This window comes from Oryctolagus cuniculus, chromosome 4 (genome assembly GCF_051225735.1).
Source record: "Oryctolagus cuniculus isolate XC-2025 breed Fujian yellow rabbit chromosome 4, ASM5122573v1, whole genome shotgun sequence".
NCBI lineage: Eukaryota > Metazoa > Chordata > Mammalia > Lagomorpha > Leporidae > Oryctolagus > Oryctolagus cuniculus.
The window spans coordinates 13611092-13638603 of NC_142870.1; the positions used below are offsets into that span (position 1 = coordinate 13611092).

Genomic DNA, 27512 nt, shown 5'->3' on the forward strand with positions numbered 1-27512 from the left:
AGCCATTAGGGTGACCAGTGGAGACCAATGAAGTCTATACTGTGACCTGTCCAGTAGGAGGTAGCACTGCACCCTGTGGCCTTGTTCCCGTGCAAGTCAAATGAGCGTGTTGAGGTCCAGTTTTGTCAATGGGCAGATGGCAGAGGACTGGGGACGCTGGGGGGAAAAAGGAAACTGGCATTAGATGGCTGTCTTTCTGCCTTGTGGGCAGGTTTTGCTGATGTATGTAAGCAAGCCAGGCATCCTGGCTCTGCCTGTTCTTAACTGGATGACTTTGGGCAGATTATTCATTCTCCTAAAGCCTTAATTTGTTCATCTATCAAGTGGGGGATAATAAACGTTCTTGTCTTTTGCAACAAAGTGGATGCAACTGGAAACCGCTATACTTAGTGAAATAAGTCAGTCCCCAAAAGACAAATACCATATGTTTTCGCTGGTCTGTGGTAACTAATAGAGTACCAACAATGTAATGTATAGGAGTGAAATTGGCATTTTGAGATTCAATGATTGTTTACAGCCCTTGTCTCTACTGTGGAGGGACAGTGTTTTTTTTCTTCTTACTGCTTGTTGAACTCTTTACATAGCGTAGGGTTAATCTTAGGAGTATAAAGTAAACTGAAACTAGCTCATTGTAAAAGTTAAGAGAAGGAATAAGAGAGGAAGGGTGGGAGCATGGTGAGAGGGAGGGTAGTGTGGAAAATATCACTGTGTTCCTAAATCTGTATATATGAAATATATGGAATTTGTATACCTTAAAAAATTTAAAAAAACAGAATGCCCCCAAATCAAAAAAAAAGTTTTTTGAGAAAATGGGTGAATGGACATGCATGGTGCTTAGGAAGCAGGCAGTCGGGGGATTTATTAGCTGTTGTAATTTTCATCATTGTTGGCAATTCATGTATGTTGAGGATCCCTTTTATTTGGCATTTGTTTCAAAACCTTATGTCCTAGGAAAGAAGTAGTTAAATGGCTGATCCTGTGGCCTGAGAAGGTGAACCTGTAGCTTGCTTCTGGATGTACAACCTGAATTTTTAATGCATCTCTTTTCTGAATTGAGATTATAATGGCAGACATGACAGGCTAACTCCCCGGGTAACCCTCTGCCTACCCTGTGAGGGCTGCTCCTCTGCTGTCCGTTTGGCAGGTCATGGAGGCAGGTGACGGGCTGACGTGAAGGCATTGTGAGGTTGGTGTTGCAGGAATGATGCAGAGATGGTCTGCTGTCCTTCCGAGTATGGGGAAGGATGCACTGACACACACTGTTGAAAGTGGAGCGTCACCTGTAGCAGTGCGAAGTTGCACATACTCTGTGAAACTTGAGAGGGGTGCCCAGCTGGGTTCTAACCCTGCAGACAGCTAGACCTCTGCTTCCTTGATCTCCCACCCCGAAACCTGGCTGGCTGATGGAGAGGCTGAGGCTTCGAGTCATGGTACCTCCCTAAGCGGGGCAAAGCATCCCCTCCAGATGCAGTCCCACTGAACGTTCTTCAGTGTAATTGTTCTATGAAATGTCCATTTCCTAGCCTGCCACCTTCCAAAACGGTTAATATATGGAAGTGAGATCATGTCAGTGTAGTGTCTGGGAAAGTCACTGCTTAGGCAGCTGAATGTAATGCCAAATGCAATGGACCAGGAATCCTAAGAAGCACATTTGCATCCTGGCCCGGCTGCTTTCCAACCAGCTGGGTGACCTTGTGCAAGTCACTCTGTCTATGGCTCCTTCTCTGTCCACCACCGAGTGACACCAGCCTCCAACAGGGCCATTGGAAGAGTGTAAGGGGACTACTATGCATGGATGTCTTTGGCAGAGCCTACAGAATGAACGGAAGTATTCTGCTCATATTGACTTTATATGTTGAATGAGGATCTTTAATGACTTGAAACAAACCCCAGAATTATGCACAACACTATCCATCCACCCACACTTCCTAGGCTAAGTTTGGCATCTTCATCCAATGCAATTTCTTGAGAGCCCACTATGTTCCAAACAGGGTATTTTAGGAGACAGTGGGTGTGGAGGCTTCCTTGAAAAGAATTTTTTCTTTCTTTATTTTGGTAAAAGTTTTTGACCCAAGGGACCTCTCTAGCAAGCTTGAATCATAGACATTGAAGTCTTTTAGTTGGCCCTAGTGAGGCAGTTGAATCTGTAATAGCTCTGTCATCAGTTTGATTCCCTGCTAAGAGTTCCTGGCCGACATTTGACCCAAGAGTGTGGCCTAACAGCCTGGAAGAAAACAAATTTTTTTTCTGAAATAATGGGAACAACTTCATTTGATTTGAAAATAATCACAGAAAGGAGTTTTGGGCCATTATTCCTGATTTTGGCATTTGTGAAGTAGTTGGATGTATTACTAAAATGTGAACACCCTGGGGTTCACGTTTAGAGTTTGAAATGTGACACGTGGTCTGTGCCACAGGCTCTGGTAAACAGTGTTTGTCTAATTTATGTATTTGAGCATGTGGGTTGTGCGTGTGCATATAGTAAATAATAGTATCAGGAGTCAGAAAGCTGTGTACTCTTGAAGCAGAATTTACTTCGGTTGGTTTCTTTAAAAGCTTATTGGGTTAAATTGAGGGCTAGGTAGGTCTTTGCATTTCTTTGATTACAGACAGAAGGAGTAGCTTGGAGCCATGCAAAGAAGAGGATTTCAGCATATCTTGGCTTAATCTTATTTTATCTAACTACTTGTCTATGTATTTATCTGTATTTATCAGTGTGTCTCAGTTTGAGCCTGCTACCTGTTGACTATTTTTATTTATTTATTTATTTTTAAAGATTTATCTATTTATTCGAAAGGCAGAACTGCAGAGAGAGAGAGGATCTTCTATCTGCTGGTTCATTCCCCACGTTGTTGGAGCTGGGCAGGTCCAAAGCCAGGAGGCAAGAGCTTCCTTTAGTTCTCCCACTTGGGTGCCAGGACCCAGGAACTTGGGCCATCCTCCACTGCTTTCCTAGTTACACTAGCAGGGAGTGGAGCAGCAGATCGGAAGTGGAGCAGCTGGAACTCGAACGAGCATATGGGATGCTGGTGCCTTACCTGCTATGCCACAGCACTGGCCCCGACTATCTTTTTTCAAGTTTTCAAAACTGGTATATAACAGTTGTCCATATGTATGGGTTACAATGTGATACATTGAAAAAAAAAAAAGCATGGAATGCTTCACATATATATGTGTCCTCCTTCTACAGGAGCCATGCATTGCTTCGCTGTTTGGCTCAGGTGTAGCACATACACTGTGAAAGCAGTTTCCTAACTTAACCTCCCTGGGTGAGAGCCTCTTCAGTGAGACTAATGGGAGGATTCCACAAGGGAATGGAAGGAAAATTTGTATCCTACTGTTTTGGGCGTAAAATAGTGGCTGCTATATGTGATGGTCAAGTTTGACTTGGTGTTCTAGAATTCAGCTCTCCTATGTGACTGAGACTTTCAAAGTATAAGCTGGAGAGAGAATTTGACCAGCTGATGGAGCCCCTGTCTTGTGGCCAGGTTCTGTGCTTTTAAGGCAAGGTTTGGCTTGGAGCCCTTGTGCATACTTGTGAAGAGAGCTTCATTCATCCCCTTGGGAGCTGAGTGAGGGTGTTGTGGCTGTACTGAGCATGTCTCAGCAGCCGCAGCCTTGGGAGAGCTGCAGGCGACCCACTCTCAGAGGCCTGAGCCAAGGTGTGGTGCTGGTGATTCGGTTTGATCAGTTTCTGACATCTCAGTGTTCCCAGAAATTCTGCACCTGATTGTATGGAGTGGGAACCGATGAGGCAGAGTCCACAGCTGAACCTGTGGGATTCATTTCTGCCTGATTCCAAATCCCAGCAGGATTCTGAACCCCAGCTTGTTGGAGGAAGCCTCCCAGATGACTTCTTCACCAACTCCACTGGCTTTCAGAGAAGGAACTGCATCTAACGAGGTTAGGTGACAAGGTCTCACCCCTGACTTACCCCTTTCTTCCCAAGGCTCCATGATTCCTCCCCTGGTTTGAAAATATGTATCCTCAGCCGGCGCCGCAGCTGGATTAGCCTAGTGAGCTGCGGCGCCGGCACACGGGGTTCTAGTCCCGGTCGGGGTGCCGGATACTCTCCCGGTCGCTCCTCTTCCAGGCCAGCTCTCTGCTGTGGCCAGGGAGTGCAGTGGAGGATGGCCCAGGTGCTTGGGCCCTGCACCCCATGGGAGACCAGGAAAAGCACCTGGCTCCTGGCTCCTGCCATCGGATCAGCGCGGTGCGCCGGCCGCAGCGCGCCGGCCGCGGCGGCCATTGGAGGGTGAACCAACGGCAAAGGAAGACCTTTCTCTCTGTCTCTCTCACTGTCCACTCTGCCTGTCAAAAAAAAAAAAATATATATATATATATATATGTATCCTCATATTGTAAGATCAATACCCTCAATTTTGGTAGAGAAGCAAAAGAGGGTTTGGCTGAAAGGGAAATTAATACTGCAGACTTCCATCGCTGGAAGCATGGGGGGGAGGGGATGGCCATGATAACTCTAGGAGGGGCCACCCTGATGCTTGCTTTCTTTGATAGGCAAGTGATCGAGTCAGTGCCTTTTTTTTTTTTTTTTAACAAGATCAAGGGTGAGGCGTTATCAGGAGAGGACCTCAAGTTCCTAGAAAAATTGTGAGCGTTTTTCAAATTTGGTTTTAATTTAGAACCTCTCTTAAATGGCTCAGAAATAAGTATGTTTTCTTAGTGCAAGATTAAAATCAACAGCCAAGTGAGTGTTCGTCTTTGAGAACCAGTTGAAAACTTTGGACCTTTTTCTTAGTTAATGCAGGGACTACCCTCTGTCCAGCATGTTAGGGAGTCCATGAGGCCCCTGAGTTTCCCAAGAGGCTTCTGGTTCAGAACACCAGGTAAATTTTTCTTGAAACAAAAATTATTTTCATACAAAATCTATTTTTAAAGCACCCTCTGTTCCTTCCCTGTCTTCTGTTGGATGCTATTTTTCTTTCGTTCTCTTGTGTGTCTGTGTGCAAGTGCGTCCTTCCCTCTTTATCTGTTCCTGGCATATAAATTAAGCAATGAGATATTTACTTTGAAAATGAGCCCATCCATTTTCAACAAGAATATTTATTTCCTTTGCCAAGATATTTCTGGGGGAGTGGGAGGCTGGGTAGGTAGTGGAGAGCTCTTAGACCTCATTTTTTTCCCCCAGTATTTTTCTAAGGGGTTTTGTCCATGTGAATTATGCCTATGAATATTTGTCACCTTAGTAATTGAAACAAATATTAAAAGTACTTATTAGTTTATTTTAAATTAACAATGTTTATGTAAAGTATTTTTTATTTTAAATATATTTCTCTAAAATGAAAGAAATTGTGGGATGAGAGGCGTGGTTATATATTTTTGTAAATATGTCTTCTGTTTGACTTGCAAATCAATAAATCTTTTTTTAAAAAAATACAAAGTTAGAACAAGAGAGTGAGAGACAAAGAGAAATCTTGCATCTGCTGGTTCACTCCCCAGATGGCTGCAATAGCCAGCTCTAGGCCTGGCCAAAGCCAGGAGTCAGGGGCTTCATCTTGGTCTCCCAGGAGACCAAACATTTGACCATCTTCTGCTGCTTTTCTCAGGTCATTAGCAGGAAGCTGGATCAGAAGTGGAGCAGGTGGGACATGAACTATGCCCTTATAGGCTGCCCAGTACACTACAATGTTGGTTCCATTTCTTTTCTTGTCTTTCTTTCTTTCTTTCTTTCTTTCTTTCTTTTTTTTTTTTTTTAAAGAGTCACAGAGAGAAAAAAGAGAGAGAGAACCCCTATCAATTTGTTCACTTCCCAAATTCCTACAACAATCAGGGCTAGGCCAGGGCTAAAACCAGGAATCAGCAACTTAATCCAGGTGTCCCACATGGGTGGCAAGGACCCAACTACTTGAGTTATCACCTGCTGCCTCCCGGGGTGCACATTGTCAGGAAGCTGGAATACAGAGCTGGCTGGATTTCAAACCCAGGCACTGTTTTACAGGACCTGGGCATCTTAACTGACATCTTGAACACCAAGACAAAGAGACTAGAGTCTTCACGTGTGCTCCTGCATCCACTGTCTTACAATATGCTTTTTGCTGGGACTATATGAGCAAAATCTGGCCTTGCACTGGTAGTTGGAAAGGGAAGGCCATTAGGGACCTTAGAGAGCTGCCCATTTCTGCTAATGTAGGTCAGGAGAGTTCAGGCTTTTGCTACACTTGATCTTAGCCAAAAGGCCGAGAAGCAATGAGTTCAGGCTTTTGAAAAACACATTCTTAATTTAGTACATGAGTGGAGGAAAGCTTATGTCCCTTAACTAGCATTGTGTCCCAACCATGTGTAAGTGTGAGCTTCGCAGGAGAACTATAGGAGAGGAAGGGTTAGAGCCCTTGGAACAGGAAGGGGAGACCCTGCTGGATGTGGTGGTTGAATCCAACCTGCCATGGAGGGCTGACAGGGTCTCACAGAAGCCTGTGGAGAACTAAGAAAATGTGTGGCAAGTGTACCTGGTCATCCCAGCCCAGCTGGAGTTGGACCACCCACTGACAGAGTGTGTATCTTGGGCCATAGTATAGTCTGATATGTTTCTCTTACTTCCTTACTTAAAAAAATTAACTCTAGTTGCATTCATTCAAGACATAATAAAACTGGACTGCTTGTAGGTTTCAAATTTAAGTTTTACAGCTAGGAATAATTTGTCATCTCAACTTCAGCTGAGCAGGAGCTGAGCTTGGCAATGACTAACTCTTTAAATCAAACTAAAATGTATTCCATGAGAAACTGTTTTCCTTGTTTTGAGATTGTGGGGGGAAATGAGCAGCAGTTGGTTCATTCAACAATTATTTTTGAAATGCCTACCCCATGCCAGATGCTATTCTTGGCACTTGGGATCGTCAGTGAGGAAAGATCCCTGAGCTCATGGAGTTTCTTAGGTTAAAATTGGAGTGTCCAAGCCCAGTATAATGAGCCACTGATCTGCTACAGAAGAGTAAGGAAGATCAGGTGGTGGGGATTATGGGTGCATTTCCTTCCTTTTCTCTTCTTTTCTTTAATTTTCTTTTCTTTCTTTCCTTTCTCCTTCCTTCTTTCCTTCCTTCCTTTTCATTTCTTTCTTTTCTTTCTCCTTCCTTCCTTCCTTCCTTCCTTCCTTCCTTCCTTCCTTCCTTCCTTCCTTCCTTCCTTCCTTCCTTCCTAGATTTGAAAGGCAGAGTTAGAGAGAGAGAGAGAGATCTTCCATCCACTGGTTCACTTCCTAAATGGCTGCAACAGCTGGGGCTGGGCCAGTCTAAAGACAGGAGCCAGGAACTCCATCCATCAAGGTCTCCCACGTGGGCAGAGGCCCAAGGACTTGGGCCATCTTCAGCTGTTTTCCCAAGCACATTAGCAGGGAGCTGGACTGGAAGTGGAGCAGCCAGGACTTTGAACCAGCACTCATGGAATGCTGGTATTGCAGGCACCAGCTCAACCTACTGTACCACTATGCTGGCCCCAAGGATGACAATTTCATAGACTGGTCAAGGTGAATCTTCTTGGGAGGGCACACTTGAGTGGAACTTGAAGGAGAGGAGGGACTTGGCTATTGAGTTGTAAGATGGGAGATTTCCCAGAATATTCAAGGAAAAGTAAGGGGTCCAGTGTGGCTTGTGGAGTTAAGGCAAGGGAGAAAAGATGCTGTAGAGAAGTTGGTATGGCAGTAGGAAAGGAGAAACATGAGTATTCCAGGAAGTAAGGAAGGTTGGGAACATGCCGTGGGAGTTCATTCCTTAGTTTTGCTGGTGGGAAGGTGCATGCAAAGTTCAAGTACAAACACTGGGCATTTGTGGAGCATCTTGAATGACAGTTAGAGGAGTCTCTCATGATGCTTCTGGAAGATATACCTGGCAATGCTGGGAGGGATGGGTTGATGGAAGGAAGATAGATAGGAGAGAGAAGTGCTTGCTGAAGAAACAGCAATGTGGCACTAGGACAGGAAGAAAAGGGCCTGGGTATTTGATATATTGGGTCCTGAGGCATGGAAGGGTGACTGCAAGGTAGAAGCACATACATAGAAAACCTGGAAAGTGGAGGGAAGAAGACTCCTCCAACATGGATATGAAGCCCTCACTGATCAGGAGTTACCTGCAGCACCGTTTCAAGTGTTGCCAACGTCCCTGGATTCCTTTTTAGTAATGGTAAGAATTTCTACTCCAGTTGCTGTAATGGAGAGACCTTGTGATTTACTTCCCTTGGGAGTCACTTGAAGGGAAGGAATGGGTGTTGGAAACATAAAAAGACGTGGAAATTTTGCCTTGGGAAAGGAAGAAGAGGGGAAATAGAGCTGGTTTCCTACTTCTAGCAATTCAGGAATAGCAATTATGAGTAATAGTGCCCAATAGTGATCTATATTGTAGACAACATCATCATTTCATTGTCTTAGTATATTGTGCTGTCTTTTTTTTTTTTTTTTTTTTTTTTGACAGGCAGAGTTAGACAGTGAGAGAGAGACAGAGAGAAAGGTCTTCCTTTTCCGTTGGTTCACCCCCCAAACGGCTGCTACGGCTGGTGCACTGTGGCCGGTGCATTGCGCTGATCTGAAGCCAGGAGCCAGGTGCTTCCTTCTGGTCTCCCATGTGGGTGCAGGGTCCGAGCCCTTGGGCCATCCTCCACTGCACTCCCGGGCCACAGCAGAGACCTGGAACGGAAGGGGGGCAACTGGGACAGAATCTGTTGCCCCTACTGGGACTAGAACCTGGGGTGCCGGCGCCACAGGCAGAAGATTAGCCTAGTGAGCCATGGCCTATTGTGCCGTCTTGTGAATGTGAAAGTAATTTACAAACCTAATGAGTTTAGGGCTTGGCCAGCTTGTCTGTTTTTCTTGTGAGATCTTGTTTCTCCCAGGCCCCTCAGGGACAGCCGTCCTTCCCTGTTGGTGCTGGAAGCTGGTACCTGAAGTCTGCAGTGCCATCTCTCGCTGGGCTGAGGTGCAATAGCCTGGTGATGGTGATGATTAATGTGGCTAACACTTATGAGCAGGAACTATATGCTGGGCATGGTCCTGGACACTTTGCTTGGTTTAACTCAATCTCACAGGATCTTATTAGTGTTTTACAAGGTAGACACTGTTACAGTCCCCATATGCAGATGAGGAAACTGAGGTACATATGGGTTCAAAGCTACTTACCTAGAAGTGTACTATTTGCTCTTCTGAGATCACCAAAGGAGAGAAATACAGTGTGTACCAAGGAGAGAATATTAGGCACCAAAATTAGTAAAAACACAGCTTCCTTGCCTAAAATGTGAGGTTGTAATGAGGTCTGGAGTAATAGCATCGCTGAAGAGATAGTATGAACACCAACCTTGATAGGATTTAGGTGGCATAACCTACAGTGTGTTGGGTGGGGGGAGGAGGAGAAAGAGAAAAAGAGAGAGGAGAGAAGGAGGAGAGAGAATAAGAGAGAAGAGAAAGAAAAGAGAAGGGGAGAAGGAGAGAGATCAAGAGAGAGAAGAGAGGAAGAGGAGAGAGAATAAGTGTGTGTATGTGTGTGTGTGTGTGTGTGACGGGGAGAGGGAGATAAGAGAAGGAGAAAGAGAATAAGAGAGAGGAGAAAGGAAAAAGAATAACTGAATATGTGTGTGTGCAGGGGAGATGCTTACATTTTGTGCAAAAGAAGAATATGAGAAACCAAAGAATGAACATTTTAGAATGTAACCAGACAGAAATCATTTTAATTCTAGGACTCTAGAAGTCAGAATTTGCTTTTTCTACTGCAATTCAGTGCATTCTTCTGTACTGCATTTGGCTTCTCCGCTATATTCAAGCTTAGCTAAATCCATCTGGGAAATAAAATTGACACCCCCCCCCCCCAAAAAAAAAACAGTTTATCATTTCATTCAACTTAAAACTACATGTGACCAATTAATTCTGCTGGTCCCTGAATTTTCCCAGTCCTTGCACTTTGTGGTTACTTTTCCAAAATTGTGCCTGCACATCATTCACCCAGAAAACCTATGCCTTCGAGTATTTTTAAGTCTCCTGTCAAAACAACTTGAGCCTTTCCACAATGTGTCATTAGTCCACATTCATGCTGGGTAACCCTCCAGTTTTCAAGGCAGTGAAAAATAGGCTTTGAATTTGCCTCTTGTGTTTCCCAGCTAAAATGGCTAAGAAACATCTTGTCTAGCAGCTGTTGCATGTTTGGGGCTACAGCTGGCCACTTGTGCATCCAGTAGGGAAGTGCATACATTCATTTTGGAAAACTGCCAGTGGGGTGAAAACTGGTGATGCTCTGAAAACCTGGCCTGGGAGGATTTGTCCTACAAGAGCAAAATTTAGCACCCTGGAGGGAACATTTACCTGGTGGTTAAGACTCCCCACATCGGACTTTCTGTGGTCATTTCCCCATTATGGCTTCTGGTTCCTGCTCCCTGCTAATGCAGACCTTGGGAGGCAGTGGCGGTAGCGCAGCTAGTTGGGTTCCTGCCACCTATGTGCAGACCTAGATTGAAGTCCCAGCTCTTGATTTCTGCCTTGGCCCAGCCCTGGCATTTGGAGAATGAAGTAGCAGAGGGAAGCTATCTGTTCTGCTTTCTCTCAAATAGATAAATAAAAATTTTAAAGTAAACAGAATAACAAAAATGATTTGAACGCCTCCTCATCCCATGAATGTTGTTAATAACTGTAGGTCTCTGGAGAGTTGACTTTGAGCTGTTTTCTGGAACTCTGTGTAGGATCATGAACCATGTTGGGAATTATTTCTCTTGCCTACCTATGGTCTTACCATTTCTCTTAAATTCATTTGACTTTTTTTTTTTTATCACAATTTCAGTTTGGCTCAACATCCTATGACAACTTAGATGCTAACTTGTTTAATTGATAAGGAGGAACATGCATTGCATTTCCTCCAAAGGCTGCTTGAGGCTCCTGTGGGAGCATTTCCTGTGTCAGTCCTGTTTCCTTTTTTTGTTTGCTTTTTCACTTAGAGAGAACTGATTTCCTGTATCTCTCATATAGTTTCAAGCACATAATAATGCTTCCCTCCTTCCTTTTTTCTTTTAATTTTTGTGATAACATACTTTTACTTTATAATCATAAACTTAATCCTCCACTAAATAACTAATTCAGAAGTAGAAAATAGAAAGACCACTATCCTGCAGGAATATAGACAAATGCTATAAACAATAATCAAATCTTAAGATGTCAATTTCACTCATATACATTATCCTGATTCCTGGATTCTGGGAAGAGCAGGGTTCACAGGTGCTTCTGGTTTGGGGGAGAATCAGGTTTCTCAGGTGTGGAGTGTTCTTGAGACTGAAGTAGGCAGGAGGAGGAGCCCTTCCCAGAGCTGACCATGAAAAAGTGCATCACAAAGAGGGAAAGGGAGAAGAGTTCCTCCCACTGGGCCATCCCCATTGCCCATGGTGCTGTAGGGTGGGCTTCTGGGTATTTGGGACATCTCAAGCTTCATGAGTGATTAGGAGTTGGAGCTGGGCAGCCAGCATGATTCCCAGTGGGTTGGGTCTGTGCCTCTCAGCCTGATTAACCGCTTTTGGAGACAAGGTGGAGTCATCTTGGATCACAATCAAGGAGCATTCCCCAGTCATTACACTGAGCAGTGTGTGCACACACTGAGTATGCAAGCTCAGCTGGCCCCGGCAGGCCTCCTTCCTGGAGTCATCACTTCTTTGTGCTGTTACGTGACCATCCCAGGGTTGAACACACACAGCCCAGGCTGTCACAGGGTGACAGCATCAGCTGGCATGAGCAGATGTTCAGGTCTGACCCGGAGGTGAGTGTCCACAGAGGCCTTAATTCTTAGTTTAAATAGAAAAAGAAGGCATTCTGTGAGAGGGGAAGTAAATTACGAAGAGAGGTACTCCTGAGGGTAGGTGTGTTGGGTCTCTGCCTTTTTCTTGCATCCTCTTTGCATATCTCTTCCTTGTCATTCCCTCCACATTCAGGTGTTAGCTGTTTACTGGGCAAGCCGAGGCAAATAAATGAGCAATCATTCAATTTTTGCTGTGCAAACCACAAGGCACTGTGGGTGAACTAAGGGGCAAGCTGTAGAGTTAAAAACTTAGGTGGAGTCTCATCAGGTGGTGTCTGTAGCTGAGCCTCAAGACCACCGTAAAAGAGTGGAAAAGGTCTCCAATTCATTGTCTGCCACCAGCCAGCTTGTGTATTCCTGAGCTCTAGCATCTTCATGTGTTGACCACAGAGAGGACTTTATGGGAGCTCTTGTTCTGGAACTCTGGGAGTTTCAAGATGCCTGGCATGGAGTCTCTCTCATGGACCAGGGATATTAACGCTGTAGCTTACCTTTCCCGACCTTAGAGAGATGCATCGTACCTCTGATAGGGGAGGGTCCTTAAAGCTGATTGCTTCACACCTACCTCACCTCCTCCAGAGGAGGACTCAGACAAGTTAAAATTGATCTGACTTCTCATCTCCCATGACTCATGGTTATCCTGAATAACCAGTGATTTTCAAATTTTCTCTTAAGTGCACTGGGAAGCATAGGAGAAATGTCAGTTGAGAACAGTGTTTTCCTGGTTCTGGAGAGGATTTTTAATGACTGAATCTAGGTCCTTCATGGCTGGAAGTTGGCAGAAGAGTAATAGCAAAGCGACATACGGGGGCTGTACTGAACCTGCATCCTTGGTTTCTTTGTCTCCCATAAGTCACCCTAACTCTCTGGAGTCTAAACTCCATTTGAGATGGATTTGACCCTTAGATGCTTGCTCAGTTGCCTCCTGCTACCATCCTGTCACTTCTCCCTGCCTTGCTTCATGTCTGGCTTTGTGCCCCTTTTTAGTTGCTCACTTAGTGTTTACGTATGATGGAGGTGAACTTTGAGCAGTTCTAAGTTGGTTTGAACTAAGTGAGACTCTTGGAGGCACGGGCACAGAGCCTGTCTGGGCTGTGCGACAGCACAGTATGTTTGTGGCTTGGTTCCTCTTGCACCATTGCTTCTCAGCAAAGATTGGAGCCCAAAGCTTTCATGTTTATGGCAAATCCAGTTAGTTTCTAGATGTTTGAACCACAATTAGCTATTTATGAGAATAAGGGCTCAAAAAGTCACCCCCCAGCTGTATATTTCTTTGTCGTCTTTTAATGTCAGACTCATGTTCCTGCTCTCATCCTCTGATAAAAACCAGTCTCCTTTCTTATCCATAAGGCTGTTGAGCTGTCCTGTCCAATACTGCCGTCATTATCCTCCCTTGATTACTACCATTATTTAATGATTGTTTGTGGAAATGCCTGTAGCACTTTAGAGCAATTAAGATTCTGATTTAAGAACAGACCTGTCTGTTCCGGAAATGTTCAACTCCAGAGCAGGGGCAGCTTTGGAGGCTCCAAATGTTTTGAACCTGGGAATTGATACCCCCAGCATCTTGGCAGTTGCCCTAAGCTGTCACTCAGCCCAGGGGCAGTGAGTCGCTTGCTTCGGGCTCCTAGCATCCTGGCTTTGAAAGGGCAAGGTAATTGGAGAGCCCACGTCGGAGCCATGGGCCCCACAGACTTCTTTAGCACAATGCGGAGTGAGAGGCTGCTTGTTTTCAAGAAACGAAGCTGATCAGGGTTTGAGGACTCTTGCCTGCTCCGGGAATATGGGGCCATGCTGGGTGAGTGGGTGAGGCAGTGCAATAGCGATCTCTTTAGTCATGCCATCGTAAAATAGACTCCTGAGCAGGCTATTTATTTATTTATTTATAAAAGGGCATCCTCTGTACAGAGCTTGTTACTCATTTTAACCCCAGCCCTGCAGAGCAGTTGAGTACTATGCATGCAGAATTTCTCACAGTGCAAGGCAAGCTGATGAGGGTGCTGCCGTGGAGCTGTCAGCATGGCTGTGGTTGCATCTCCATAAATGATTTGCCAGTTAGTTAATTATCTAAGTCAGGTAAATGGTAAGGTCTCTGAAGTGGTCCTTGTTTCTTTTATACTTCTTGGACATTCCAAATCGTTTTTCCTCATGGGCAGTGAAGGCTCCTGGGATGGGGGTGGTCTGCCTGCCAGCTGGGGTGGAGGAGTTGGTCTAGGAGCCCCAGGGGGCTGTCATGCCTTGGGGGTCTCCTGCTGGACAGCAGGTAGCTCTGGCTTACTTCTCTGTGTGATGGTGTCTTCTCTCTCCCTTTTGCTCCCAAGGATGTTAACACAGGTGAGGGCAGTGAGTTTGCAGACAGTGGGATTGAAGGGGCCACCACCGACACGGACCTCCTGTCCAGGCGCTCCAATGCCACCAACTCCAGCTACTCGCCTCCCACTGGCCGGGCCTTTGTGGGCAGTGACAGCGGCAGCAGCTCCACCGGGGATGCAGCTCGCCAGGGGGTATACGAGAACTTTCGGCGGGAGCTGGAGATGAGCACGGCCAACAGTGAGAGCCTGGAGGAGGCGGGCTCAGCACACAGCGACGAGCAGAGCAGTGGTACCCTGAGCTCTCCGGGCCAATCGGACATCCTGCTGACTGCCGCGCAGGGCACGGTGCGCAAGGCTGGGGCACTGGCCGTCAAGAACTTCCTGGTGCACAAGAAGAATAAGAAGGTGGAGTCGGCCACCCGCCGGAAGTGGAAGCACTACTGGGTGTCACTTAAAGGTGAGGGGGCCCAGCCCGCCTGTGCGTGCACCCCACTCTGAGGATGCACATGCCGGGTTTGCTTTTTGTTGTCATCTGCAGTTATTAATTGCTGTTTTTTTAAAGGTTTAATCTGATGTCTAAACCATCATGTTTATGAAAGTCAGTTACTATTTTATAATCAAACTGTTAGAGAATATGGGTATGTGTGATACCTACGATAATGTATATATCCCTGTACTTTTATTTGAATAACATTTTTGCATGTTGGTATTTGTTGTTATTTTGGGTGCATTTGTGAATTATGTGTATGTAGCATAGACATTGTAATAATTATAACATTTTTGTGAGCTCTGTGTTTAAAAAAAAGCTTCTCAGACATACTTAAGAGTTTTTAATCACCAGCTAGATTTGAAACAGGGTTAGCCTGTGGCAAGGGAGGTTAATAAGATGTAGAAGGGCTCAGGAGGAAACAGCCTGGGCTTGCCAGCTTAGTGCATACACTGCACCATTTTATCCTGATTTTGTCTACTGTGGTTGGCGTGGGAACATTCACTGCATACACGGAGCAAGGTGGGGAACATGTTCCCTGAGCAAGGATGTGCCTGCTGACCCACAGACAAAGTTGGAGGCAGCGGGCAGGGTGTGTGTGTGTATTCCTACAGGTGCCAGCTGTTGCTACCATGGTTAGGACATAGGTTTTGCTGCATGTCACAGAGACCTGCAATGACAGTGCCAGAACACACACAGATTCTTACTTCCCTGCCACCTGTCAGGAGTGGACCATCTGAGGCTTGTCTGGTAGCTCTTTCCTATGAAGTTACCCAGGGACCTCAGCTCCATCCTTCTGTTCGCTGTACTCTTCCTGGAACATTGTCTTTTGATGGCTTGGTGTGGTGGTCCTGCCTGTGACACACAGATATCCATCTCATGGGAGCACCTTAGGGAACTGATGCTGTACTTTCTTATGTGTGGCCTGCCGTGGCTTCCTCTGGGGGAGGCACTCCAGGGCCATGTCTGAGGGACCAGGATCATGCCAGCTGCTCTGCCGTGGTATGGGTGGGTGAGATGAGGGAAAGGGCTCTTCCTTTTCTACCTGCCAGTCCCCCTCCTTGATGTGCACAGCATAGGGCACTGTCCCTCTGTTCCTTCAGCAGCCTGTTTTATCATTCATTTTATTAGTGCTCAGTTCTTTTCAACAGCCTGATCCAAAGACTACTTGCATCACAGACACCTGAGGTACTATTGGGTTGTACCCCATACCTGTTGAATCAGAAGTTTGGAATTTGCATCTGTTTGCCAGGGCTGCCATAGCCAAACACCACAGACTGGTGTAAACAACAGAAACATTTACGTCCCAGTCCTGGAGGCTGCAGATTGAAGATCACGGTGTCAGTGGGGTTGGTTTCCTCTGGGTCCTCTCTCCTTGACCTGGAGATGATGTATTCCCCTGGTATCTTCACATGATCTACCACCTGATCTACCCAAGTCCAGATCCCTCGTCACTTAAGGGCACCATCATCATACTGGGTTAGAGCCTGTGTCATTCTTAGGAATGGAACCACATTCTTAGGTCATAGAGGTTAGGATTTCAATATAGGAGTTTGGGAGCACACGGTCCCACTGTCACAGGCTCTGAATTCATGGTTTAAACAAGCCGTCCAGGTGATTCTTGCTCAGAATTTGAGAAGAGCAGTGTTAATGGCATAGAATAAAAATAAGTAGCCAACTTTCTGACTTGGGACATAGCGGAAGGGGTTGTTTTATTTCTGCCTTTCCCTTAGAGAATAATGACACAGGAAGCCAGGGTGCAGGTGTGTGGGAGCACACAGCCTACGAACCCATTAGGGGAGGGAGCCTTCACTTTCTTGGTGACCCAGATCTGGGTGACACAATCTGTCAAGATCTAGGCCCAGAACACAGAGCCACTGAACCCTTTGCTTCTGAGTCCTGATGGGTATCCCATTATTCACTGACATCTTGAGCTTTGTCAGTGCCACTCAAAAAGCAAAGCTTGCTGCTGGCTTTTTCTTAGCAGCCCTTGTATATTGAGAAATAAAAAGCAAAGCACCTGGAAACTGTGGCATAGAAATTTACCCTCAGAGACTATTTCATATTAAGCAAAATGATTAATTAAAAAAAAAGATTTTGTCTAGAATTAGTCTCTGGAGCTTCTCCACGGACAGCTAGAGAACATACAGACCATGTTCCAATGGAAATTAAAGTCAACAGTTTTTACCAGGGAGTGTGTGGTCTCTGGACTTCTCATGAATCTTAAAATTGGAACAGATTGGTAATTCAGTAAAAGCTGATCTCAATTGCCTACTGTTGAGAATGATTCTAAACCAAAATTTAAAAATTATGAAAACCTATTTGAGAAGACTTGACGCTTTTCAGTATGTACATATACCAAGACTTGGGGATGTCTCCTAATCCATTATCCAGACTTGTTTCTGTGTTCTCACTCATAGTAATAATGGTAAAAATCTACTGATCATTGTTGAATTAGGGTTTTTTTTTTTTTTTTTTGAGCAATATTTCTCACCAGTGGCAGTATTGACATTTTGCAGATAATTCTTTACTATCCTGGGCATTGGTTCCCTGGCCTTTGCCCATTCAATTCCAGTAGCACACTTCTCCCTTACAAGTTGTAGTGCCCAGTAGTGTCTCCAATCAGCATCAGTTTGCCTTCCCATGAGAACGTCTGATGTGGAGGAAAATAATCTCCCTTGGGCATTTTTGTTTGTGTCTCTCATCTTTAGCTATTGGAACGCATGAGACTAGGAAGTACAGATGATTGTGCGGCTTGGTTACTGAAAACCCTTGCCACAAACCTACTGAAAGTATTACTGAAAACCCTGGAGATCTTGAAAATCATAAAGGTTATGGGAAAAAGCATTGGGGAAGACTACTTAATATGTATATAAATTATTTGTATGCAAGTCTTAAACCCAAACTTAAAGTCAGTAACACTAAATTCTATTAACATTTTTAAGCCAGAAGCAATGTGAAACTATTTTTAAAGATTTATCTATTTGAAAGGCGAAGTTACAGGGAGAAAAGGAGAGATAGAGAAAGAGATCTTCCATGCTCTGGTTCACTCCCCAGATGGCTGCAATGGCTGAAGCCAAAAGCCAGGAGCCTGGCCTGGAACTCCATCTGGGTCTTTCACTTGGATGACAGGCATCTAAGCCTTGGGCTATCTTCTGCTGCTTTCCCGATTGGGTTAACAGGGAGGTAGATTTGAAGTGAAGCAGCCAGGACTAGAACCAGCACTCATATGGATGCTGGTGTTGCAGGCGGTGGTTTAACCACTGCACCACAATGTGAACCCCAAGAAATGATCTTTAAAAATACACGAGCAGGCCGGTGCCACGGCTCACTAGGCTAATCCTCCGCCTAGTGGCACTGGCACACCGGGTTCTAGTCCCGGTCGGGGCACCGGATTCTGTCCCAGTTGCCCCTCTTCCAGGCCAGCTCTCTGCTGTGGCCAGGGAAGGCAGTGGAGGATGGCCCAAGTGCTTGGGCCCTGTACCCCATGGGAGACCAGGATAAGTACCTGGCTCCTGCCATCGGATCAGCGTGGTGCACTGGCTGCAGCGCGCCGGCCGCGGTGGCCATTGGAGGGTGAACCAACGGCAAAGGAAGACCTTTCTCTCTGTCTCTCTCTCTCACTGTCCACTCTGCCTGTCAAAACAAAAAACAAACAAAAAAAAAAAAACAAAAAAATACATGAGCATAAGATTTTTAGAAAAGAAGCTAATGTAATTGAGAATAGAAAGGATAACTGAGAGACCTGAATTATGGAGAAAAGGACGAGTATGCAGTCAGAAAGCATAAGGACACTATGCAGTAAGGACTTTGAAGTGGAGCCCTTGGTCAAACTGTGCCAAGGGAGAAATGTGAAATGCATGGGTAATGCGTACCATTCAACTGTGCTTAGGAATGTTGCATGCAACAGCTGTTACATGGTAATGTGAAATATTATGGGCTAGGAAAAATTGCCTCTGAACCAATGTGACTTTTCCATCGATCTACATCGTTGTACATTACTAATTACAGATGAGCAAATTTGCTTTACAGGCTCACATTGTAGCTGAATAGATTGTACTTTCAAGGGCATTGCAGTTTTCCTAAAACTTGGCACTTGCTTGTGGTAAGGAAGATGCTGAAAACTGACTAAGTAGCTTATGTTGAAGTTGAGCAAGAGTCATAAAGTTGTACGCAGGCTTCTCCAGAAATTGGTTTTAATTAGTTGAGAAGAAACCTTCAGCTGGTAATTGCTATTAAAGGGAGCCCCAAGTTTAGGCAATGATGGATGGTATCTATTCAAGCTACCTTGCCACAAACCTGTGAAATATCTCTGTTACTACTCTCTCACTGATTTCATAGTGTAATTCATTATGGACCAGAACTGCAGCTTCCAAGGACATGATTTACTTTAAAGAAGATTTTATAGATAAGATCTGAAATCAAAAGGTTATCATTGATTCCTTATCTTGAAAGCTCCTAAAGCTAGTAGTATCTATTGTTTTCTCCATGAGTGTGACCCTCACATTCATACATTCTCTGCAGTTTTCTGGTTACACATCATGTGAGACATTTGGGAGTTGACTCCAATGGGAATAGTGATGACTGCAGTCCTCTCGTTGTGCTGGATATACATCTGGCTTGTAGAACCATGTTTGCAGTCACCACTGGACAGAAGATCCACAGATCCCTCTATGCCTGTGAGGAAAATTAAAACATTCTCATGCAGAAACTAGAGGCTTAAAGCACTTGAAAGCAAATGTAAAGCAGTCCCATGCTGATTTAGAATCTGCTTTTCTCTAGGCCCATCTAAAACTGGACTACAGGCAAAGAATCCGTGACTTTACTTCCTGGATTCCACAGCTTTAATTTCCAGGCCCTTCCTGCTGACATGGCGTAGGTATTGGTTTCCATGCTAAAGCACCCAGCACTCACGCAGACCCGTTGTTTCCTCAGGGTGCACGCTCTTTTTCTACGAGAGTGACGGCAGATCTGGAATAGACCACAACAGCATCCCCAAGCATGCCGTGTGGGTGGAGAACAGCATTGTGCAGGCTGTGCCTGAGCACCCCAAGAAGGACTTTGTCTTCTGCCTCAGCAACTCCTTGGGTGATGCCTTCCTGTTCCAGGTTGGTTGGCCACTTCCTTTGCAGGGCGTCTCAAACCTCTCCTGTTGCCTGTGTACCCTTCTTTCTTTTTCTGTCCGTGATGGATTATCTGTTGTTGCTCATTATAGAAACTAATATGGTAATGAATGGCAAAATAAGCATCTGTACTGAATTTCAGTGATGAGAGACCTCACCCAGTCTCAGAGTAAAGTTTGAATTGGTTATATTTAAGAAACTAGCTCTGATTGCCATGGTTAATGCATAAAGGATTCTTCTTCTTCTTCTTCTTTTTTTTTTTTTTTTTGGCATAACTTCAGTATTATTTGTGTAGCACTTTAGAAAGATCATGAATTCCTTAATTTAGACATGATTTGAGCTGTCAAAAATTTTAAAATAATACCTTTTCTTCTAATATTAATCATAAAGTAAAATGATGACATTCCAGAAATGACTGACTGTGCCTGAACAGTTTCTCTTCCTCATCTTATCAAACCTTCTATCTGATGTTTTTTGATGTTTGGCTGTTAATTACAAAAGAAAAGAAAAGAAACAATCCAAACACACTGCCCTGCTAATTGTTTCAGGATTAACATTTCCTTGCAGAAATTTGAGCTTGGTCATTTGTAATACACTGTGCAAGCATTTTCTGTGGTATTTAGGAAGGCTTTCTTCATTTATACCTTTAAAGGAATTAATTCCCTCAGCCTGTATTCCCTGCTTCCTCAGTGCTCTGAGAATACCAGGAAGGTGCCAGCATTAAGATTCTATGGGTTAAGCTGCTCCTTCTGATGCCAGTGTCCCATATTGGAGTGCTAGTTCCAGCCCTGCACCTGGCTTCAGCCTGACACAGCTTGGGCTGTTGCTGCCATTTGGGGAGTGACACAGTGGATGAAAGATATCTCTCTATCACTCTGCCTTCCCAATAAATAAATATATTTATTTCTTTTTTTTTAAAGATTTATTTTATTTATTTGAAAGACAGAGTTATAGAGAGAGGTAGAGACAGAGAGAGAGAGGTCTTCTATCCGCTGGTTCACTCCCCAGATGGCCGCAATGGCTGGAGCTGCACCAATCCGAAGTCAGGAGCCAGGAGCCTCTTCCGGGTCTTCCACGTGGGCACAGGGGCCCAAGCACTTGGACCATTTTCTACTGCTATCCTAGGCCATAACAGAGAGCTGGATGGGAAGAGAGCAGCCAGGACTAGAACCATTGCCCATATGGGATGCCTGCGCTTCAGGCCAGGGCTTTAACACACTGTGCCACAGCACCAGCCCCATCTTTTTCTTTTTTAAAAAAAAGAATATCAAGAAGATTTTGACATGGTTCCTGCCTTTCAAGTGTTCACATGTAATAGGAAAGACAGAAGAACATATCTTTATAATGTGGCAAGGCCAAATGGTGAATATTAAAGCAAGAACAGGGATAAATGAAATGACAGTGGGGTTAGACCATGCAAGAGAGCTAGAACAAAGATATGATGAAAAAAAAAATACTCTATTTCACTGTTTTTGGTTGTAGCTCCTAAAGTTATTTTTATTTGGGCAATTAAAGTAAGGAATATAAAGAGGTCATTTTATTTGTATAAAGGTGGTAAGTCTGTGTTTTTTTTTTTCCCCCAAATCTATGATGTGAAACACATGGAAAACAGAGTTCAGAAAACACAGATGTGCTGCTCAGTGAAATATCAAAGTAAATGGGTAGTTACTACTCATTGCAAGGAATAAACATTGTAGATAGCCTGCATGCTGTCTCCCACCAACAAATTCATATAACTTGAACAGAGTGTATGTCTTACACTCAAGTCAGTATACCACTGTTTATCTAGGAATAATTTAATTTCTCCTTCCTTAAATTAAAAAAAAAATTTCTGTGAGAGTGAAAGAATTCCCACTGGTTCACCCCAGAGGCATGTAATAACAAGGGCCAAGACTGGGAGTCAGGAACTCAATCTACGTCTTCAATAACAGGAACCCAGTTATGTGAGCCAAGGAAGCTGAAATCAGGAACTGAAGCCAAGAATGGAACCCAGGTACTCTGATATGGGACATAGGCATCTTACCTTGTGTCTTGACCACTAGGCTAAGTCATTGCTACTCTACTTCATTTTTGAAGTAGTTTTGCTGGATATAAAATTTTTATCAACAACTTTATTTCAGTGCTTTGAAAATGTTACCTCACTGTCTTCTGCTCTCCATAGTTTTAATGAAAAACCAGCTGTTAAATCTGTTAAAGTTTCCTTGTATATGAGAAGTTGCTTCTTCCCTGCTGCTTTGAAGAATTCTTCTTTGTCTTTAAATAGTTTGTTATATGTCTAGTACCAGTCCCATTGAGTTTACTCTCCTTGTGAATGGGTATGTGTGTGTGTGTGTGTGAGAGAGAGAGAGAGAGAGAGAGAGAGAGTGTGTGAGTTTAAATTATAGTTGGAAAATTTTCAGATATTTCTTCAGTCTTCCTATACGTTTCTATCTTTGTTCTGTGACTCCTATTAGGATTACAGTAGTGTGTTGGACGGTGTCCCACGGATTTCTGAGACTCTGTTTATTCCCTGCTCCCTTTGTTGTTGTGTTTCTTAGACTGGGTAATCTTTTTTTTTTTAAACTAAATATTGTATTGTATACAACTGTGAAATATGTATTTTTATCTTCTTGGCATGGCAGACTGTCAGATTTTCTGGAAATGGTATTATTGGTTTGACTGGTGTGACAAAAAACAGTACACAGTTATACTGGGGATCAGATCTATGATGGAGGGAGCATAGCCACCCCAGGCTCAGACTGGATAATCTTAATGGTTCTACTTCAGGTTCATTGATTCTTTTTTCAGACAGCTCAGTTCTGCTGTTGAGCCCTTCTGGTTATCCTACATTTCAACTCGAGTTCTTTCTTTTTTAAACAAAAATTCTTTTTCTTTATTGATACTCTCTATTTGGTGATATATCATTCTTACACTTTTTTAAGATATGGTTTCCTTAGGTTCTTTGAATATATTGAAGATAGTTAATTTAAATCCTTGTCTAGCATACTTAGCATCTGGGCTTCCTCAGAGTTTTATTGATAGCTTCCTCTCCTCTGTATGGACCAGATGCTATTGTTTCTTTGTATGGCTCATATTTTTGGTTGAACACTGAATGACATGTGCCAACTCTAGAAAGGGGATCATCCAGGGTTTATTATTGTTGTTGAATATTCTTCCTGGTAGTGCTTCTTTGTTTGGTGTATTTCCTGAACTTTGTAAAATATTTATGGTTTGTCATGTGTGGCCACTGATGTCTCTGTTTCTAGTTTCTTAGATCAACTAATGATTTGACAGAGAATTCTTTAAACATCTAGAAGCAGTTAAGTCTCCCAGTCTTTCTCAAGAACAGAAGTGTTTATGGTAAAGCACATTCTCAAAGCTCAGGCATTTCAACTCTACTTTAAGTTTCCCCTCAGCTTTCACAGAGCCTTATGGTCAATCAGAGGGTGAGCTTAGTGCCTTCTTGGGGCCTTTTGGCCATGTCTTGATGTGTATGAATTTCCAGATTCCCAGGAATATGTCAAAGAGTTTTTTACAGCTCCCAGTGGAAATGGTATCCCCCAGATTTTCTTCAAGTTTCTTGGTCATTCTTATTTGGTCTACTTGCATCACTGGCCTAGGTAGCTGTGATATTTAACAGTTGTTTCTGATTGTTTCTCATACATAGCACAGGAAGAGTAAAGACCATTTTCATGAGTGAGGTCTGGGTCAGGTTAAATAGCTATGACCAGCCTGTGAAATGGGCTTCTAAGGGTCTGGTAGACAGACTGAGTAGATAATGACAGTTCTCGGAGAATGGTGTTTTAGAGGTGCTCCAAACCTATTCTGCCCCCTCCAGTAGTTGGTAGGTGGCTGGTTTTTATATGGGTATGGAAATGGAGAGAAGGAGAGGTGAATAAGGGAAGTTAAAATGTTATGAAACTTTCTGTTCTTAACTGATTCAGCCATTTGATTTTACTAAATAATCCCCAAATTGCTGCAAGATTTAATTTTCATAATGCTAAAAAGTTGATTTTGACCATTTTGGCATGTTCTTACTGCTTTTACAGAGGAATGTGTTTTGAAGGTTTTTACTTCTCAATGGACACTGATGCTTTCACAAGGATACTGTAGACTTTTAGAACAGTTATGTCAGGATGACAAGTATGATTGTAACAGCCCCAAGCCAGCTGGGACACATGGCGACCTTTCTGTAGGTACGTTTGGTTGCTCCCAGGTTTGGGGGACCATGGGCAGTGTTGCTACGAGAACACTTGTACCTATTCTCAGGATACTTTTTTCTGCGTTTCTGTTGGACATATACTTAGGAATGGCATTGCTGCGTTGTGGGATAGGTTCAAGTTCAACTTTACTAGATACTTCCAAGCAGTTTCCAAAATGATTAAAATAATTTACACTTCCATTAGCAGTCTCAGAGAATTTCACTTGTTCCTTGTCCTTGATAATGCTTGTTCCTGTTGGTTTTTTTCCCCCTCTTAACTTATTAGTGTGAAGTTGAGCACATTTTCACGTGTTTAATGGCTGTTCTAATGTCATCCACTTCAGTGAAGTGTTCATTTCTTTCTCCTGCTCATTTTCTGTTGGGCTTTCTCCCTTAATGACTTCTAGTAGTTTTTATGTATTTTGTAGATTATCTCTCATTTTATTATATTCATTGAAGATTTTTTTTACAGTCTATGTCTTGCTTTTTCGCTCTCTTAAAGGTGACCTTTGTTGCAGTCGAACTTTTAATGTAGTCTAATTTCTCAAGTCCTCCTTAGGAGGCAGTGCTCTGTATATCCTGTTTTTAAGATATGAGGGTACTATAGAAAGTTCATAGGAAAATAGAATTAAAATATAAATGTATTGTGATGCAAAATTTTTTGAAATATTCAATATGAAGTATCTTCAAGCAGTTCATGGAAAATGCATATTTTGAAAACACTGCATGCATTTCAAACATTTTTTATACCAAAATAGAAGTACCTTTTAATTCCACTTTTCCATTAACTTTTCAAAGTCCTTTTGTATACATATTCCAAGGTCATGCAAATATCCTTCTATATGGCATTCCAACTCTTTTTTTCCATCTATCATAACTTTTTATTTAATACTTGGGTATGTTACACTTTCGGGAATGCCTAATTACTCTGAGAGCAACAACAGTAATATCTTACCAATAGCTGATATCTTTTACTGAGCCCTTACTGTGCTGTCATCTTAAGTGTGTTTTAAATTGTGGGTGCTGTTTAATCTTAGGACAGTACTGTGTTGGGTTGTATGTCCATATTTTGGCCTGTTGGGGTAGATTATATACCTCACTTGTGATGCTGAAGTTTTTAGGCTAATAATTAGACTCCAAGTCTTTGAGTGTGAGAGTCAGATATAAATCAAGTCTTTCTTTTACTAAAACCTCTTATTGTGTTAATACCCTATCCAATTACTATTTTATACTTATTATTGGTGATAAAGACTATCTGATTACTATTACAATTATTATTGTTATTAAAGATTTATTTATTTCTTTGAAAGGCAGTAATGGAGAGAGAGAGGAGAGACAGAGAGAAGCCTTCCATCTGCTGGTTCACTCTCCAAATAGCTGCAGTGGCCAGGCCTGAGCTAGGCTGAAGCTAGGTGCATTAGCAGAAAGCTGGATAGAAAGTGGAGCAACTGGGGGCTGGTACTGTGGTGTAAAGGGTGAAGCCGCTGCCTGAGTGCTAGTCTTCCGATTGAGTCCCAGCTGCTCCACTTATGATCCAACTCTCTGCTATGGCCTGGGAAAGCAGTGGAAGATGGCCCAAGTCCTTGGGCCCCTGTACCCACATGGGAGACCTGGAGGAGGCTCCTGGTTCCTGGCTTCAGATCAATCCAGCTTTGGACGTTGCAGCCATTTGGGGATTGAACCAGTAGATGAAAGACCTCTGTCTCTCTGTAACTGTGTCTTTCAAATAATTTCAAAGAAAGATATTTAATTTCAAAGAAATTAAATTTTTTCTTTCTTAAGAAAAAGAAAGAAAGTGGAATACCTGGGTCTCAAAGTGGCTCCCATAATGCAATGCTGGCATCTTAAAACTGTGGCTTAACCTGCTGTCTTACGTTGCTGACCCCTACAATTATTGTTGATGATAAGAAAGACACAGAGCCTCGGGTGATCACTGATATCATACATAAGAGTGTTAATTGTTAAAGTAACAACAGGAGTAACTGTGCACTTACCTCCCATGCAGGACCTCTGTCCTTAATGAGTTGTATTATGAGAATTAACTGTAGAACTTTCTTAGACAGTTGTGTGTGTGCAAATTGTTGAAATCTTTACTTAGTATAGAGTTGGTCTTCTGTGTATAAAGTTAATTGAAAATAAACCTTAATGGAGAATGGGACTGGGAACGGGAGAGGGAGGAGGAGGTGGGGTGAGAGTGAGGGTGGGAGGGTGGGTATGGTGGGAAGAATCACTGTATTCCTAAAGTTGTACTTATGAAATTTGTACCACTTAAATAAAAGGTTTCTTTGGTGGAGGGGAGGGAAGAAGGACACAGAAAAGAATTGGTGGTTATGGTAAGAAATGGCCAACTTTTTCTCAGCTTTAGAATTAAGTCACTTACTGGGAGTATCTCCAAATTGTAACCCGATTTTGACCTTTCTTGCCTAACTACCCAGGTTCAGTGATTAGCTGATCAATTTCAGAAAGGCCCCGTTTTTTTCACTTGCATTTCTCGTGCAGATTTCTTTTGGAAGGCCTTTCTTAGCCGTAAAATTGCTAGTAGGATCTAAATACCCCATAGGTCACATTAAATCAAATTCTTTTGTGGCAACATAAGACCTTATTCATGAAAACCTCTGTGTCTTCTTGTTAGGGTGAAATTTTTATGCTACTTATGTGGGATAGAACACAAAATGAACCTTTTCAGAGGAAATTACTGCTGTTGAGGATCCATGAAGGCATTTTGTGCCTTCTACTTATTGTAATCCACATAACTCCAGAGGAGTTGGATTTGAAAGAAACCTGTGTGTGTAGGGGGTGAGGTTAAACCAAGGGGGATCAGGCATGATTATGGAAATAATTTGTAGGTTATTCCGGCCCCAGGGCTCCATTCAGTGCACACAGTTTCCAGAGCCTGCCTGCTGCTGATTTGATACAGTTCCTTGGATACCCAGAGACTCACCCAAGAAAAAGAGATTTCAGCAGAAGTAGAAAAGGGGTTTTGTGTGGGAAGGGCAGGGGTACACATGAGCATCAAGGTTGGAGCAACAAAGTGCAGCTCTTGGTCCTGCACGTGCTGTATTTCAATTAGAGATCTCTCTTACTCGAAGCCCAACCACCTACTGAGTACAATTTCCTGTCCAGCTTTCATTCATCCATGACTTGAGGATGTCACAATTCCAGAAGACTTGGTGGCTTTTAGGATAACCTATCGTAATATTAGTTTTTCACTCCTATATTAACTGCCTTGGAAACATAGCTACCAAGCAAAGAAAGAAAAATGCCCGATTGGATGGAAAAGCCCAAAGTTATATATCCAAAGGAATGTAGACAGTATTATATTATCTCCAAAGGAAGATAGAAAGTTTTCCTGTGGCTTAGAAAGTCACTTGTGCACTTGTGTGAGGGTATATGTACATAATAAAAGTGTCTCATTAAAGGAAAAGTATCTATAGCATTGTGTGGAGTTGCAGAGTAGATGTAATAATGTCATTAGTGTCTGATAGATAGTGAATGCTCGACAGATGTTAGTCATAGTTACTATTTTTGTGGGAAAGAGCTCATTTTCTGTGTTCCTCTTAAGTAATGTCTTTATGGAAGTGGAGTGTAGCTTCAACATGAGGAATCTAAAGGTTCAATCTCTCAGGCTCTGGAGATCTTTAG

The 27512-nt window shown here is 43.3% G+C and overlaps 1 protein-coding gene and 1 non-coding gene across 19 annotated transcripts in view; one reads left to right on the top strand and one right to left on the bottom strand.

Annotated features, from left to right (window-relative positions):
• Nucleotides 1–27512, top strand: part of TIAM1 (TIAM Rac1 associated GEF 1) — a 443084-nt gene that overhangs the window by 301555 nt on the left and 114017 nt on the right. For 16 of the 18 annotated variants that reach the window (XM_070071881.2, XM_051819224.3, XM_017347208.4 and 13 more), the window contains 2 exons: nt 14090–14537; nt 19503–19675. In XM_070071881.2, the coding sequence (XP_069927982.1) occupies nt 14090–14537; nt 19503–19675 (621 nt within the window). Of the gene's footprint in view, nt 1–3256; nt 3904–11278; nt 11730–14089; nt 14538–19502; nt 19676–27512 lie in introns of those variants that run through there. The other 2 variants (XM_089331500.1, XM_051819228.3) reach the window with 2 other exon arrangements.
• Nucleotides 3146–3250, bottom strand: LOC149126913 (U6 spliceosomal RNA). The gene has a single exon (XR_016233365.1). It is a non-coding gene; the product is annotated as a U6 spliceosomal RNA (small nuclear RNA).